The sequence below is a fragment of the Elephas maximus genome, chromosome 1 (genome assembly GCF_024166365.1).
Source record: "Elephas maximus indicus isolate mEleMax1 chromosome 1, mEleMax1 primary haplotype, whole genome shotgun sequence".
NCBI lineage: Eukaryota > Metazoa > Chordata > Mammalia > Proboscidea > Elephantidae > Elephas > Elephas maximus.
In genome coordinates, this window is record NC_064819.1 from 176,411,778 (window position 1) to 176,427,752 (window position 15,975).

A 15,975-nucleotide genomic window follows, 5' to 3' on the forward strand; every position below is an offset into this window, starting at 1 on the left:
GCTAGCTTTTAAGACCCCAGATGCCACTCACCAAAGTGGGATGCAGAACATTTTCTTAATAAACTTTGTTATGCCAATTGACCTAGATGCCCTCCACAGGGCTTTCTAGGCAGTAATCTTTATGGAAGCAGATTGCCAAGCCTTCTATAGCTCAGCTGGGTGAGTTTGAACCTCCAACCTTTTGGTTAGTAGCCCAGGGCAAACCATTTGCACCACCCAGGGACCTACCATTGAGGGGCATGGTGCCCAACTGCACAGGGAGTTCTGCCTTCTCACTCAAAAGGAATGATCAGCTCTCTCCCTTCTGCCAGGGGCCTCTGAGAAGTATCTAAGAGCTTGCAGGCAGTGAGCCCTACCATTTTAAACTCACTGGAACAAGGAACGTTTCCTGTGCAATGCACTAATGCTCACATAATCCCACAGGCACTTATCACCTGTTCTAGTGATCTTATCCCCTACTATATGGTAAGCTCCCCAGGATACACACTGTGCCTGGAGGGCAGGTCTGTTGAATAAATAAGTAAATTAATTAAGACAACACTGCTTATTTCTGATTTGGGGGTTCTTATGCATATGCTTCCGTAAAAATTACAGCCAAGAAAACCCTATGGGGTGGTTCTACTCTGTCACATGGGGTCACTAGGAGTTGGAATTGACTCAATGGCACCCAACAACAACAACAATGCTTGGCAGAAACTAAGGCAGAGACTTCAGTATCTGCTAAGGTAAATAAACTAATGGTAACCAAAACCCCAAACCCATTGCCATAGAGTATATTCTGACTCAGAGCAACTCTATAGGGCAGAGTAAAACTGCCCCATAGGGTTTCCAAGACTGTAAATCTTTACGGAACAGGATGCCACATCTTTCTCCTGAAACTAATGGTAACTGCTTAATACATTTTAAAGCTAACAGTAATCATTTTTTAAAATCTAACACGAATCTCCTAGAGGAAAGGGCTTGTCTTGGACCTCTTTTTACTCCCTCACAACAAAAAAGTAAAGCACTGAGTCCATAAATTCATATCCATTGATTTCAAAACCCTTCCTTTGTAGAATCAAAGTTTGAAGCTTAGTTCCAGAAGAACACTTTATAGCTATCAGCCGAAACTAATCAGGTAGCAAGAAGAAGGTTTCTCAACAAAACCAATTTTTACCGTTCACCAGCCCAGATCTCCAAGTAAGTCATTAGCCCAGATCTCCAAGTAAGTCGTTAGCCCAGATCTCCAAGTAAGTCGTAGTTCTATATTCTTTCCTCCCTCTCCAGCTTGCCTGACCTCAGGACATTGCCCACTGTTGCCTTTTAGGGGTGATGTGCATTTGTCCACTAAACTATGGGTATGTGGGTATGTCACAAGTATCTGGAGAGGTGGGTCCATATGTCTCCCGCTGCTTCTGGAACATATCATGGAGGGTGGATACACATTTTCTGAGTTAACATAAGTAAAAAAATAAATAAATAAAATAAGTAGTAGTACATCAGCAATTAAACTCTGTTACATTTGCTCAGAAAAGAACTGGCTTAGGCAAAGGCAAAATTAAACCATTCGAGAGAAGGTGCTCTCTCATCATTAACTGGAAAATAAACAGCTCCAGAAGAAAGTGTTTTAGCATTTTCTAAGGTAGGACAGACCTACCTTAAGACTCATGCCTGCTCACCAGGACAAAATATACATCTATTACTGGACTCCACTCTTTTTTTTTTTTTTTTTTAAGTTTATCAAGCATTTTTTAGGATCAAATAAACTGATCTTCCAAAGAACCTGGTGGTTGTTGTTGTCTTATGTGGTCAGGCTGATTTCAACTCATGGTGACTCCATGTGTTACAGAGCAGAACTACTCCACAAGGCTTTCTTGGCTGTCATCTTTACGGAAGCTGACTGCCAGGCCTTTTCTTCTGCAGAGTCTCAAGGTGGGTTAGAGCTGCTAGGTGGGCTCAAGCCACCAACTTTTCAGTTAGTAACCAAGTGCAAGCCTGGATCATTATCCTCACTTTACAACTAAGATTAAATTATTTGAGCCAAGTGACAGCTCAGGGTTTGGAAGAAAGGTCTTGGGGAAGCCAAAGCTCCTTTCCACAGCCCCCCATTACCTCCTACCTGTCTGGCTCAGGACTGTGTGCATGGCCACCAACCAACTTTCTGGATCTTGCAAAGCTGTGCAGCAGCTATGAAATGGCTGGGAAAATTTAAAAGTACACTACACTGATTTTTTTCTAGTTGGTGTTTCAGGATGTTGGTGTCTGCCTACATCTGATTTTTGGCGTGACTATGCCTGTGATGTCCTGGAGAAGGACATCATGCTTGGTAAAGTAGAAGGTCAGTGAAAAAGAGAAGACCCTGTATGAGATGGATTGACACAGTGGCTGCAATAATGGGCTCAAGCATAACAACAATTGTGAGGATGGCGCAGGACCGGGCAGTGTTTCATTCTGTTGTACATAGGGTTGCTATGAATCAGAATTGACTTGACGGCAACGGGTTTTATGCCTGTGATATTAATACTGCCAGCAATGAGCCTCAGCCTTTAGGGATTAGGACAATATGCCATTACTTTCTTCACTTTATAATACATGTTGTTGTTAGGTGCTGTTGAGTCAGTTCCAACTCATAGCGACCCTATGTACAACAGAATGAAACACTGCCCAGTTCTTCGCCATCCTTACAACAGTGGCTATGCTTGAGGCCATTGTTGTAGCCACTGTGTCAATCCCTCTTGTTGAAGGTCTTCCTCTCTTTCAATGACCCTCTACTTTAGCAAGCATGATGTCCTACTCCAGGGACTGGTCCCTCCTGATAATATGTCCAAAGTATGTGACGAAAAGTCTCACCATCCTCTCTCTTGTAATACTTAGTGCCTCTAGTTACTTGGACCACCATCCCGCCCCAACCACCACATAACACCAAAGGCACCTCTTGAAATTATTGAAGTGTTTATCACCTGCAGGTGGCACAAAAATAGAGCTGAAATTGCCACCACCCCCAAATCATCTCAGGAGATGAAAAATTGTTCAAAAATTTCATAGCATAGAAGTACTGACTAGAAGCATCTGTCAGCTAGGGCACTAATGGAAAGGGTAATAACATGAAAAATCAAAATCAGTGGGTTATATAAAACTGTGTACATATTTGTCTTTAGAAACATTTTTTCTATTTCTGAGGTTCCCTAGTTTCTTGAAAATTTAGATCTCCATCAAAATTAAGAAAGTATCATAAAGATCCCAAATTCCAGCTTTTCTGAGCTTCTTCATGCCACTCCATGTGATCCTCCTACCATGTGTTTCTCTGATCCAGGAATATGGCATCATTTCTAAAATTGACACACAGAATGGGTTTGAGGTTAAGATCGGCTCTTTCTACAAACTAGTCAATGGTTTCCCCGAAAAGCAGAGTAAAGTTTTTTTTTTCTTAAAGTGACTCCTCTCATAATTCCTGCTAAGCTGTAATAAACACAGATAGATGCGTGTCAACAGAACACCTGAATGAGAAGGAACGAAATCCAGGTATAGAAATTTAAAGGGAAGGTTTTCTGAGGATAATATCAAATACAGGCAGCCTACACAGAAGTAACCAAGAGTTAAGCCTAAACTGGAGCCCTGATGGGGCAGTGGTTAAGAGCTTGGCTGTTAACCAAAAGGTTGGCAGTTCAAATCCATTAGCCTCTCTTTGGAAACCTTTTGGGGCAGTTCTACTCTGTCCTATAGGGTCCTATGAGTCAAAATCGACTCAACAGCAACAGGTTAAGTCCAAACTAGATATGGACAAATACAGATTTCTAATACTTCTCTAATGTTTAGTATGAATTCAGTTTACACGAGGAGCATGTCTCAAGACATCACAGCAATATCTGAAGCCATTTTAATCTGCTACTAAAATGAAGGAAGCATGATAACATAAATTCTATGTTGCATGTATTTACATGTTATTTTACTGACTAAAATTTCTAAATTAAGCATGTATAAACATAGAAAGAGACCAGAGGATCTCTAAGACATAGTAAAATTTTTAAAGAAAGCAATTTACAAAGACAATATGTGGTAAATATGATCTCATTTATGTTTAAACATAAAACGTTTACATGTACAAATGTATGGAAGTTCATAGAAAGAGATCTGAGAGTTTGCAAGTCAAACGTTACAGAAGTTACCTTTGGTGGTTCACCCTTCAGCCAAAGATTGAACAGGCCAACGGAACAAAACAAGATTAAAATGGTGCACCAGCCCTGGGGCAGGGACTGGAAGGCAGGAGGCAACAGGAAAGCTGGTAATAGGGAACCCAGGGTTGAGAAGAGAGAGCATTGACATGTCAGGGGGTTGTTAACCAATGTCATAGAACAATGTGTGTACTAACTGTTGGATGAGAAACTAGTTTTTTCTGTAAGCCTTCATCTAAAGTACAATTAAAAAAAAAAAAAGAAGTTACCTCTGGGGAAGGGAGTTCTAGGGTGAGGGTGGGTGGGAAGGAAGAAAGCAAGCAAGAAGAAGTGGCAAGAGGGAGGGAGGAGAACAGAATTCTTCTGAACTGTTCACATTTTTTAAAAGAAAATACCTACATGTGTTACAGTATAAAATATAATAAAAGATTCCATAATAATATGGTTGGCAGTACTATCCCTGGTAGAAAAAAAACAATAAAAATACTGAAAAAACATGTAGCAATTCTACTTCATTGCTACTTTTAAATATATTTTAATACTTACCCATGAGGAAGAGGTTTAAATATTCATTGCCTCCTAAATTAACAGAATTCAAGGAGAACGAGTAGAATCCCAAACTCCCCGTGAACCAAATCAGCCAAATGGTAAGGGTTCTTAATGCAATATTCCAGTCACAAAACAGGTCTAATAAGTTGTGCTTCTTTACTTCAGAGGGGTTGCTACCAGCAGGACCTTTTAGATCCAGTGATAGAAGTTCTGACAATTTACAGGAGCTTGCTCTATTCCACTTGGCCATTGTATCAATCACTTTCTGTGCATCTTCATATCTTTCCTCTGAGAGAAGCCAGAAAGGTGTCTCTGGGAGCATCCAACAGCACAGAACAAAGGGAACAGTCACTGTGGAGAGGACTATCTGGTAGAGCCACCAGGTCCTGACCAAGTAGCCCGTCAAAGGCACCGCCATTACTCCAACTGCAAAGAAGGAATGCATTTGGATGGATGCCCATGTCCGAAACTTCATGCCAATTAATTCTGTCACATAGACAAACACTACCACGAGATAGCCACTTGCAGCCTGAAAAACAAAGGGGAGTGGCCCAGATTTAGGGTCACATTTATAACTACAGAAGTTTCCCTTTATCCGAGGGGGATATATTCCAAGATCCCCAGTGGGTGCCTGAAATGTCAGATAGTACTGAACCCTGTATATACTATGTTTCTTCCTATACATACATACCTATGAGAAAGTTTAATTTATAAATTAGGCACAGTAAGAGATTAACAACAATAACTAATAATAAAAAAGAACAATTATTAAGTAAAATAAGGGTTACTTGAACACAAGCTCCGCCATACTGCGACAGCTGATCTGATAACTCAGGTGGCTACAAAGTGACTAACGGGTGGGTGGTATACACAGCATGGATATGCTGGACAAAGGGATGATTCACGTCTCGGGCTGGACAGAGTGGGAAGGTGGGAGATTCTGTCATGCAACTCAGAACAGCACGCAATTTAAAACTTATGAATTGTTTATTTCTGGAATTTTCCATTTAATATTTTCAGACTGAGATTGACCACGGGTAACTGAAATCGTGGAAAGCAGAACCACAGATAAGGTGGGTTACTGTACTGAGGGGTCTGATCTCTCTGCAAATCGCACATAGGCGAGAAAGAAAACGGCAAAGAATTGCTTTCAGAAACCCATATCATATTTGTAAAATGGCACTCAGTTTGGTCCATCTTTCCTCCTTAAATAGGCCCTTTCATTTTCCTTCACCCTCTCCACCTCTAATGGCAAAATTTGAGAGATCATTTATGATATAAATGTTAGATACTGCCTTTTGTTTCATTTAATGTTCCATTACAATGTGAATTTATTTCTCAGTTCCTTGTAAATGCACGTTATCAATTTATCTACACATATACCCATTCCATTGCCGTCTAGTCCATTTTGAGTCATATGACCCTGAAGGACAGAGTGGAGCTGCCCATAGGGTTTCCAAGGTTGTAATCTTTACAGAAGCAGACTGCCTGCCACATTTTTCTCCCAGGGATCGGTGGGTGGGGTCTAACTGCCTACCAGCAGCTGAGTAAGTGCTTAATCACTGCACCACCAGAGCACTTTTATCTATTTACGGGAGGTCCTTATTGTTAAATCCACTTAAAATGGGGTCAAAAATTGTATAACTAATGGTAAGAAAAAAATATTTGATTAAAATTTAATTTGAAAAAAAGCCTATCTTTAATTCAACAAAATTCATACAAAAAAAAAAAAAATCCAAACCCTTTGCCATCAATTCCAACTCATAGTGACCTTATAGGACAGAGTAGAACTGCCCCCATAGAGTTTCCAAGGAGTGTCTGGTGGATTCAAACTGCCGACCTTTTGGTTAGCAGCCTAGCTCTTAACCATTGCGCCACCAGGGCTCCAACAAAATTTATAATAAATAACAATATGTGATAATTCTTGGATTAACAAAGAATGAGTGAAAAGATGGGGCCTGGGAGCCAGAAGGGGAGGGAAAGGATTAGAATTTTTACTGGAAAGTTATGTCACATTTGGCATTGCAACACAAATGATAGAGTTAATTTTTGCAAAATTATTCTAGGGTTTCCTTGGCTCTCCCCAAGGCCTTTCTTAATCTTTTGATATTCAGATAGTACTCACATCATCATCCTTGTTGATGTTAATTTCCTCAAAAAGTTAACTGGTAATTGGTCTAGTTCTGCCAAATCCTAATCTGTCAAGGGTTTTGGGTGGAATTCAAGCAGTCCTCCCACATCGCTTTCAAAGACTTTGCAAAATCTGCAATTTCACCTTGCATTGGATGGTCACCGAAAGGCTGGACTACAGGGATGTCCCCACAGTGAGGGAACTGGCACTAGTCGTAAGCAGGGAGGTGCTCGATGGGGACTACGGAATTAATGGTCAGCTCAGCATATTTTTCTTTACAGCATATTTGTGACAACAGCTTTTACTTCCCCATGGATCCTTGTAACTGCAGGACTCAGATGATGAGCTCTGATAATGAGGACTCCTATATCCAAGAACCTAGCAGTTGCTTGATAAATGCTTACTGCTTTACAGAAACAAAGGTTCTGATAGCCTTCAAATACTACATATTGCTCCATTAAGTTAAGCTGTAACATCAGTCCCCTTCCATTTTTTTATGCTAATTCTTTCTCATGAGCCCACTCTGACTTCCTTCTGGTTACCCCTGTCACTGGGTTCAGACAATTCACACACAGCTGCCTGAATAATTCCAAAATGCAATACATCTTGAATCAATTCACACCCATATCTTCCACTGATAACACCCTCTTCCTCACAACTACTCAGACCCCACCCCTACAAAGAGCCAGAATAACATCACCCCTTCAGTGGATTTCCATTACCCTTAGGATAATAGAGCAAATCTTTACCATCTTACAGGGTCCTAGCTGATCTGCTACCTGTTTTCCCCACTCCATACTCATCAACGTACCTCACTTCTCTGTTATTCTTGTTAGGTGCCATCGAGTTGATTATGACTCATAGCGACCCCCTGTGACAGAGTAGAACTGCCCCACAGGGTTTCCTAGGCTGTAATCTTTATGGGAGCAGATTGCCAGGACTTTCTTCTGCAAAGCCACTGAATGGGCTCCAACCACCATCTTTCTGGTACCAGCCAAATGCTTAACCATCAGGCCACCCAGGGCTCCTACTTCTCTCATCTTCAGACATTCTGACCTTCAATTTCTTTCTCCTCTCGGGGCCTTCTCACCTGTTGCTCCCTCTGCCTGGAATGTTCTCCTCTTACCTATCACTTAGAACTAAAAAGCCCTGATCCTCCAGACCCAGTGGGGACGCCCCCACACTGTTATACTCTCAGTGTCATAGTTACTTTTATTTTTGAAGGTGGCTGATGTCTTGCCTCCCCACTGGATGACAGAATGATTGAAACAGAGCCCAGGTTTGTTTTACTTAGCACTGCACTCTGTAGACAAATCAATAAATGTGTTGAACAAATGAATCTGTTTGATCTTCCATACTCAGAATTCTACCATGAATACATTTCCCACAAAAATCAAAGGAAAGAGCCACAGGAAATTGAGGCCACATTTCAGAGATGTGCTCAGGGGGTGCTGCCTAATTTTTCCCAGGACTGGAAACCAACACATAGTATTTTGCAAGACTGAAGCAGATATTTTCACAGTTATCCTCTGCAGCCTTCCAGAAGAGGGGCTTCAAACTCTCTCAGTGCCTATGGTCTGTTGAACCATCAGTCACACCAGGTCTCTCGTGTCAAACCTCACTCTGCAGTTACAGAGCCCAAAGCCAAACCAAATCCACTGTGTCAATTCCGAGTCACAGTGACCACACAGGACAGAGCAGAACTGCCCCATAGGGTTTCTAAGGAGCGGCTGGTGGATTCGAACTGCCGACCTTTTGGTTAGCAGCCAAGCTCTTAACCACTGTGCCATGAAGACCTGTAGTTACAGGGCAGTTTCCTTTTATTCTGCCCTCAGTGGAGACAGAACAGCTGGTTGCTATCTTTGGTATTAAAAACTCTTCACATATCTAAATATACATATTTACTTCATCTCAAGGCTTGACACCTTCAATTCCCCTAGATCTTTTTTTCAGTGTATCTTCCCTATCCTTGGCAATCTAGGTGGCTTCCTACAAATCCTTTCCAGCCATAAATGAAGACTCCAAAACCGAACATGCCCCTTGCTCTCTATGGAGGGGCTCGGTGACCTCTTCTTAGATTTAAATCCTTGGCTTCTCTCTAGCCCCCCAGATTACCCACCCTGGTTAGAGGGGCTCTTCTGCATGCCCCTCTCTGCATTCAGCATGATCACAAGTTTTTACTTCAGATGAAAACTTCACTCCATTATCACTGATTAGTAGCCTCCAAACAGAATTGTTCCCGCTGTTGTTTGGTAGTTTGGAGATCTGTCTGAAAGCCTTACCAAATGTGGGGACAGCTTCCTTGCTCACTGGTCTATTTTCCATAATTACCATTGTGAAGTGTGTCTATTCTATGCCAGGTTCTATACTGTAGATGTTTACATTTAATCTCACTGAATCCTGATAACCCAGTGGAACAGGTATTATTTTCTACAGTTTACACATGAGAAACTAAGACTCAAAGAGAATAATGTGTTTGCCGGAGGTCAGACAGCTAACGTGCCAATCTATGACAAAGCTGGTATTCAAACTCATGCTCTCCTCACTACACTCTCTTCCTTCTCATAAAATTAAAGTCTAATGCCCTCCTATTTTCATTCTTACTGTACATTACACAAATGACTTCAGCAATAAGCCTTAACCACCTGTTTGGCTCATGTATAAACGGGACCTGACTAGACCAATATAATCGCCCAGGAATAAAATAATGCCTTAGTAATTATCAGCTATAGGCCATGTGCCAGGCATTAGGTCAAACAAAACACTTCTGCCCAATAAGCAAAGATTTTTCATTTTAGTGAGTTCCATTCTAAACATAAGGCTTTAGTAACCCTCAGAAAGACTTCTGCCGTGGAGTGAACAAAGGTTAGTCCTTGATCTCTTTCACTAGATCTTAAACGAGCAAACCAAAGAGAGTTATGGTTGAACGTGGAAATGCTGCAGAATTAAAGAGGCGAAAAACACAACTCACCATGGCAAGAAGAAAGCGTGTGACCATGAAGCTGTAATAATCAAAGGTGAACGCCACTGCTATGCCAAACAAAAATTTGCCAATGCTTGTAGACCACAGGATGAGACGTCTTCCCACCCTAAAAAATAAGAATCGTTCAGTGGGAGAAGGAAAATAGATCTGTAATAGTTTAAGCATCCACTCCAAGCCACAAAAGATGAGTATTACCTATATTTTTAAGAGTTCTGTTCTCCCCTTTCATAACACATCACTCAGAAAGGATTAGGACCACCCTGCTTCAGTAACATAACTGGTAGCATTTTCAAAGAAAGACTATAACCAAACAAGGTCATGTTCTCAGATACAAGGATTAGGACTTCAACATATCTTTTGGGGGGACACAATTCAATCCATAACACATACTAATCAAAATCTAAAGTTAATCGACATGTTTCCCTTCTTCCAAGCCACGCCAGCACCTTAAAACCTTTTATAGCCACATACCCCCTTCTGAGTTACTTGTTATTATTGTCTGGTGTTCTAAATTTATCTCTCCCTATTTTTTCTTTTCCTTTTGATCTACTGACAGTACTTGGATTTACCCACAGTTATTATATTCCTTAATCTACATTCCGTCTTACGTTTCAGCCCTTCCATATAAGATCACTTTACTTTTGCCTAAAGTAGATCCTTTAGAACTTCCTTTAGTAAAAGGTCTACTGGTGGCAAACTGGCTCAGTTTGTATTTGTCTGGAGATTTCTTTATTTCACACTTATTCTTGAAAGATATTTTCACTGTGTATTGAATTCTAGGTTGGCAGTTTTGTTTTGTTTTGGTGTTTGTTTGCTTCCAGAAAGAAGGTTGTTTGTTTTTATCCATCATATTTGAAGATATTCCTTCATTGTCTTCTGGCTTTCATTACTGCCGTTCAGAAGTTGCTTGTTGATTTAACTGCTGCAGCCTGAAAATAATCTGTCATTTCCTCCGGCTGTTTTTAAGATTCTCTTTGCTTTGATGGTCTACAGATTTATGATGTGTCTACTTGTAGATCTTGTAGGTTTCTGTTTGTTTTGTTTTAACTTCTGCTTTGGAATAATTGGCCTTTTAAAAACCAGGGTTTCATATCTTTTATTAGTTCCAACAATTCTCAAGCTTTACTCCTTCAAAAATTGTCTTTGGCCCATTTCTCTCTCCTCTTTTTCTGGTATTCCAATGAAATATTTCATGCTTTCTCCCTCTGCCTCCATGAATTCTAATGTCTCACATTTCCCACCTCTTTGTCTCTCTGAGCTTTTCGATAATTTTTTCTGACCTATCCATTTCACTATTTTTTCAGCTATGTATAATATGTTGTTAAAATTATCCAGGAAGTGTGTTATTCACTTATTTTGTTTTTTATTTCTAGATGTTTTAGTTATTCTTCAATTTCATTGTCTTTTTTTTATGTAATTTCCAGTTACTTCTAGATATTTTTGAGTTTGTCTTCTATTTCTCTAGAAATTTAAACATTATTTTATATTTCTAATATTTGAAGTCTTTGTGAATCTGCTTCTGGTGCCTATTACTTCTGCTAAATATCATTTATGGTGCCTTTTAATCATGTATGCTTGGTTAATTTTCACAAGTTATTTATTTTCTTGAAAAATCATTTGTGAGAATTCTCTCCAGTCTAGGATGATGGCAAGTATAGGGTCTGTGATTTGATTTTACCGTATTTACAAGCTAGAAGGCCCTGGGTGGTGCAAACAGTTAAAATGCTCAGTTGCTAACCAAAAGGTTAGAGGCTGAAGTTCACCCAGAGGCTCCTCAGAAGAAAGGCCTGGAGATCTACTTCTGAAAAAATCAGCCATTTGAAAACCCCATGGTGCACAGTTCTACTCTGACATGCGTGGTATCATCATGAGTCAGCATTGACTCAACAGCAATTGTTTACAAGCTAATAAGTGAATCTGTTACTGTTTAATGGATCCTGGCAGAAGACACAAGACCCCTGGGTCAGAAACAAAGGACTTTATTCCTTACAGTACAACAAGTAGCATGAGAATCAGCTTATTTGTGTCGGTTCCCCTTGCCCAAAGTCCCAAGGGGGGTCAGGCAGAGGGCCCAGAGGGACTCTTGCACATGCAATAGGCTGCATTACAGGAGAGGAACATTGAACTTGGAGAAATGAAGAAACTAAATTTTATGTCCATTAATATATTCCGATATCCTTTTTTTTTAAATTAATTTTTATTAAGCTTAAAGTGAACATTTACCATTCCAGTCTGTCACATGTAGGTTTACATACATCTTACTCCCTTCTCCCACTTGCTCTCCCCCTATTGAGTCAGCCCTTTCAGTCTCTCGTTTCATGCCAATTTTGCCATCTTCCCCCTCTATCTTCCCATCCCCCCTCCAGTCAAGAGTTGCCAACACACTCTCCAGTGTCCACCTAATTTAATTGGCTCACTCTTCATCAGCATCTCTCTCCCCTCCGCTGACCAGTCCTTTTCATGCCTGATGAGTTGTCTTCAGGGATGGTTCCTGTCCTGTGCCATCAGAAGTTCTAGGGAGCATTGTCTCTCGGATTCCTCTAGTCGCATTCATATCATTAAGTATGGTCTCTGATATCCTTTTAAAGGCATTATTTATATCCCACTTTTGTTATACAGTATAGTGTAATTGAAAATATTTTTAGTTTCAAGCGTCAAGCATTCAACACATTTTACCAGAAAAAGTGCAAGTGATAACTTATACAATAGCCTGCTAAATGACAATAGTAATACATAACACCTATGAGAAGCCATTTGGGTTTCTCCTAATATGACATATAAAACACCCTAAAATAATTTTCTAAAGAGTAAGGAAAAAAATCTACAGTAAATATTATGAAGATTTCACAAGGATACTGTTATGGTACAACAGTTTTCAATCTTCAGCTATAATGTACCGTACTCTATACCCTAAAAACAAAAACCAAATCCATTGCCATCGAGTTGATTCCCACTCTTGAGACCCTAGAGGACAGAGTAGAACTGCCCCACAGGGTTTCCAAGGAGCAGCTGGTGGATTCGAACTTCTGGCCTTTTGGTTAGCAGCCAAGTTTTTAATCACTGTGCCTCCAGGGCTCCATTCTATGCCCTACCTGTTAATTTATAGTTTTGAGTTTAAAGGTCAATAATTAATTTGTTCAGCCAATATTAAGTGATTCTTAGGTGCCAGAAAGCTTATTTTTTTTTAAATTCTGGGCACTCTGCCTATAATTATCATCTGATACCACACCAAAAGGCAGTGTTGATCATGGCCCAAACAGCCTAGTTCTCCAAACACATAATTAACTTAAAAAGAGAATTTAGCTCACTCCTGCCTGGTTATGCTTTATAATAAGAATAAATGGATACACTGAAAAGAGCTATTAACTATTAACCATATCAATTTAATATTTACATAGAATACATAATTTGAAAAGAGTTAAATCCAAATAACTAGGTATAATTGTGTATTTTAAGGAGAGGAAACTGACCCTTAATTAATGGATTCCTGCTTATTATAACTTTAATTTTCCTCGGGCTTGCTTAATGAAAATTAACACTATGAGCATTGACTTCCAATTATATTCTCTAAGGCCTGTCCACAGCTGTTGGTCCTCATCTGCCAACAGTTTCCCTTCCATTTTCAGCTTTCTTTCTAGAAAGTGTGACCTTCCTACTTCCAAATTCGCCCGCAAGAGAGCATGAAGTAACCTACCACAGTGCCACAACCAGTTCTTTGGGACTGACTCTCAGCCTAACCAACTCTTGCTCCTCATTCCCAGGCAGACACAGAAGGAAAAAGGTCAGTCAGCATAAACCCTGTGACCATCATTTCCCAACCAGAAGCTTCTTGCTACCTGTCCATGCTCTGCCTTCACCTTCTTGCCTTTCAGACCCAAACTTTCAAGTATTTATACCTAATTTCCTTTATGGAACCCTAGTGGCCCAGTGGTTAAGTGTTTGATTGCTAACCAAAAGGTTGGCAGTTCAAATACACCAGCATCTCCTTGGAAACCCTATGGGGGCAGTTCTACTCTGTCTTATAGGATCACTATGAATCAGAATCGACTCGACAACAACAAGTTATTTTCTTTAACAAACCCTGGTGGTGCAAAGATTAAGCATCTGGCTGCTAACCAAAAGGTTGGTGGTCAAACCCACCCAGCAGCTCTACCAAAGACAGACCTGACAATCTGCTTTTGTAAAGATTACAGCCTAGAAAACACTATGGGGCAGTTCTACTCTGTCACATGGGGTTGTTATGAGTTGAAATCAACTCCACGGCACAATTTCCTTTAAACAGTCTCTTAGCAAGCCCCACCTCAGCCAATTTCTATAATAACTTTTCATGTTCTATACTAGAACATAACGATGAAACAGAACATTAAAAAAGATTTTAACCTTCCAGAAATGGTTCCATATCATGCCCACTCATTTCCCTATGTGTTGGTTTCTTGCCAGTAGGCAGCAGTAAGCAAAGGGCTTCAGAAGTCAGGAAGGAATAATAATGAGTGCCTTTCTGAGAGGTGAAAACACAATTAACCAAAGCAAAACTAAACAGAATCTGATTTACTTTTTTAAATACAGAATTTGTTATGGGTTGTATTGTGTCCTCCAAAAAAGATATATTGAAGTCCTAACCGCCGTATCTGTGAATGTGACCTTATTTGAAAACAGGGTCTTTGTGTATGTAATTAGTTAGCATGTAATTAGTTAACACGAGGTCATATTGGAGTAAGGTGGGCCCTAATCCAATATGACTGGTCTCCTTATAAAAAGAGGAGACAGAGAGACACAGGGAGAATGCCATGTGGTGATGGAGGCAGAGACTGATGGGATGCTGTCACAAGCCAAGAACACCTAGGCTACCAGAAATTGGAAGAGACAAGGAAGGATCTTCCCCTAGAGCCTTCGGAGCGGAACAACCCTTTGTAACAACCATCTGAGGTGAGTGCCGACACCCTGAATTCAGATTGCTAGCCTTCAGAACTGAGAGAGAATAAATTTCTGTTGTTTTAAGCCACTCGCCTTGCGGTAATGATATGGCGGCCCTAAGAAGCGAATACGGAAGATTACAATGGCACCATCCCAGCGGTCACTCCTAGGAAGTGGGGCCTTGTTTTTGGTGGAGGAAGACAAAGAGTAAAGACTTTCACTTTTTAATTTGCACATTTCTGAATTGTTTGACCTTATTATAACGAGCACATACTGCTTTTTAAATTAAAAAAGATTTTAAATAGGAAAAATGACAAAAGTTAAATAAAAACAGTGCTTCTTAAAATAACCATATATAGTTGAGGGAAGCAAACACATATTTCAAAACTGCAAAAATAAAGTGAATTCCCTTCTTTCTCCTCCTGCTAGCAGATTATAACAATGTGATATGTAGTCTATGCTCTCTGACTTCCTCCACACTGTCCCTTTCCAGTCTTAGGTAGCACCCCTACCTCAGCTCACCTTTGGAGTTCTTTACTGGATGTGTATAGGTGTGTGCAGGGGGTGGGTGTTTTCACTACATCACCCAACACCCTTCCAAGCTCTGCCTGTTCTCCCTTCACACTCCTGGCCTTAGCTTCAGCCTATCAATGTTCTTTCCTTGTCCTGATTTTAACTTCTTGCCTTCTTTTGGGCATGCTAGTTATAAGTAGCTTTCTAGACAACTTAATAAATGAAGCCCTCGAGGTCAGTGGTAGGGGAGACTCTCCATCAATTTCTAAGGTATTTTCTGCCCATCTTAGTCACTAAGCTCCAATATAAATTAAAAACAAAAAACCCAAACCTGTTGCCGTCGAGTCGATTCTGACTGATAGCGACCCTATAGGACAGAGCAGAACTGCCCCATAGAGTGCCTGGTAGATTAGAACTGCTGACTTCTTGGTTAGCAGCCATAGCACTTAACCATTACGTCACCAGGGTTTCCAATAAAATAAGTAATTCAAAATAATACCTCCAACTTTCTACCTTATTCCAACCAAAAAGGCAGATTTTGTCCCTCTCTCCACTGACAACTTCCACACCTCTCAGGAAGACAGGTGTGATGAAGATTCTTCAACACGGAAACAGAACTTCAGCCACCAAATAACTAGATTCCACTTTGGTTCCGACTTCATTATTCCAGTGCCACCTCCTGAATGGGATGCAGGTTGTAAGGGGGAGAGTTCCCCAGGCCCCTCACGAAAGCC

At 40.5% G+C, this 15,975-nt stretch overlaps 1 protein-coding gene across 1 annotated transcript in view; it reads right to left on the minus strand.

Annotated features, from left to right (window-relative positions):
- SLC22A16 (solute carrier family 22 member 16) overlaps positions 1-15,975 on the minus strand; it is a 51,876-nt gene that overhangs the window by 16,255 nt on the left and 19,646 nt on the right. Inside the window, exons 3-4 of the mRNA XM_049875536.1 lie at positions 9,803-9,920; positions 4,698-5,229 (exon numbers count right to left, since the gene is read on the minus strand). Of these exons, the coding sequence (XP_049731493.1) occupies positions 4,698-5,229; positions 9,803-9,920 (650 nt within the window). The remainder of the gene's footprint in view (positions 1-4,697; positions 5,230-9,802; positions 9,921-15,975) is intronic.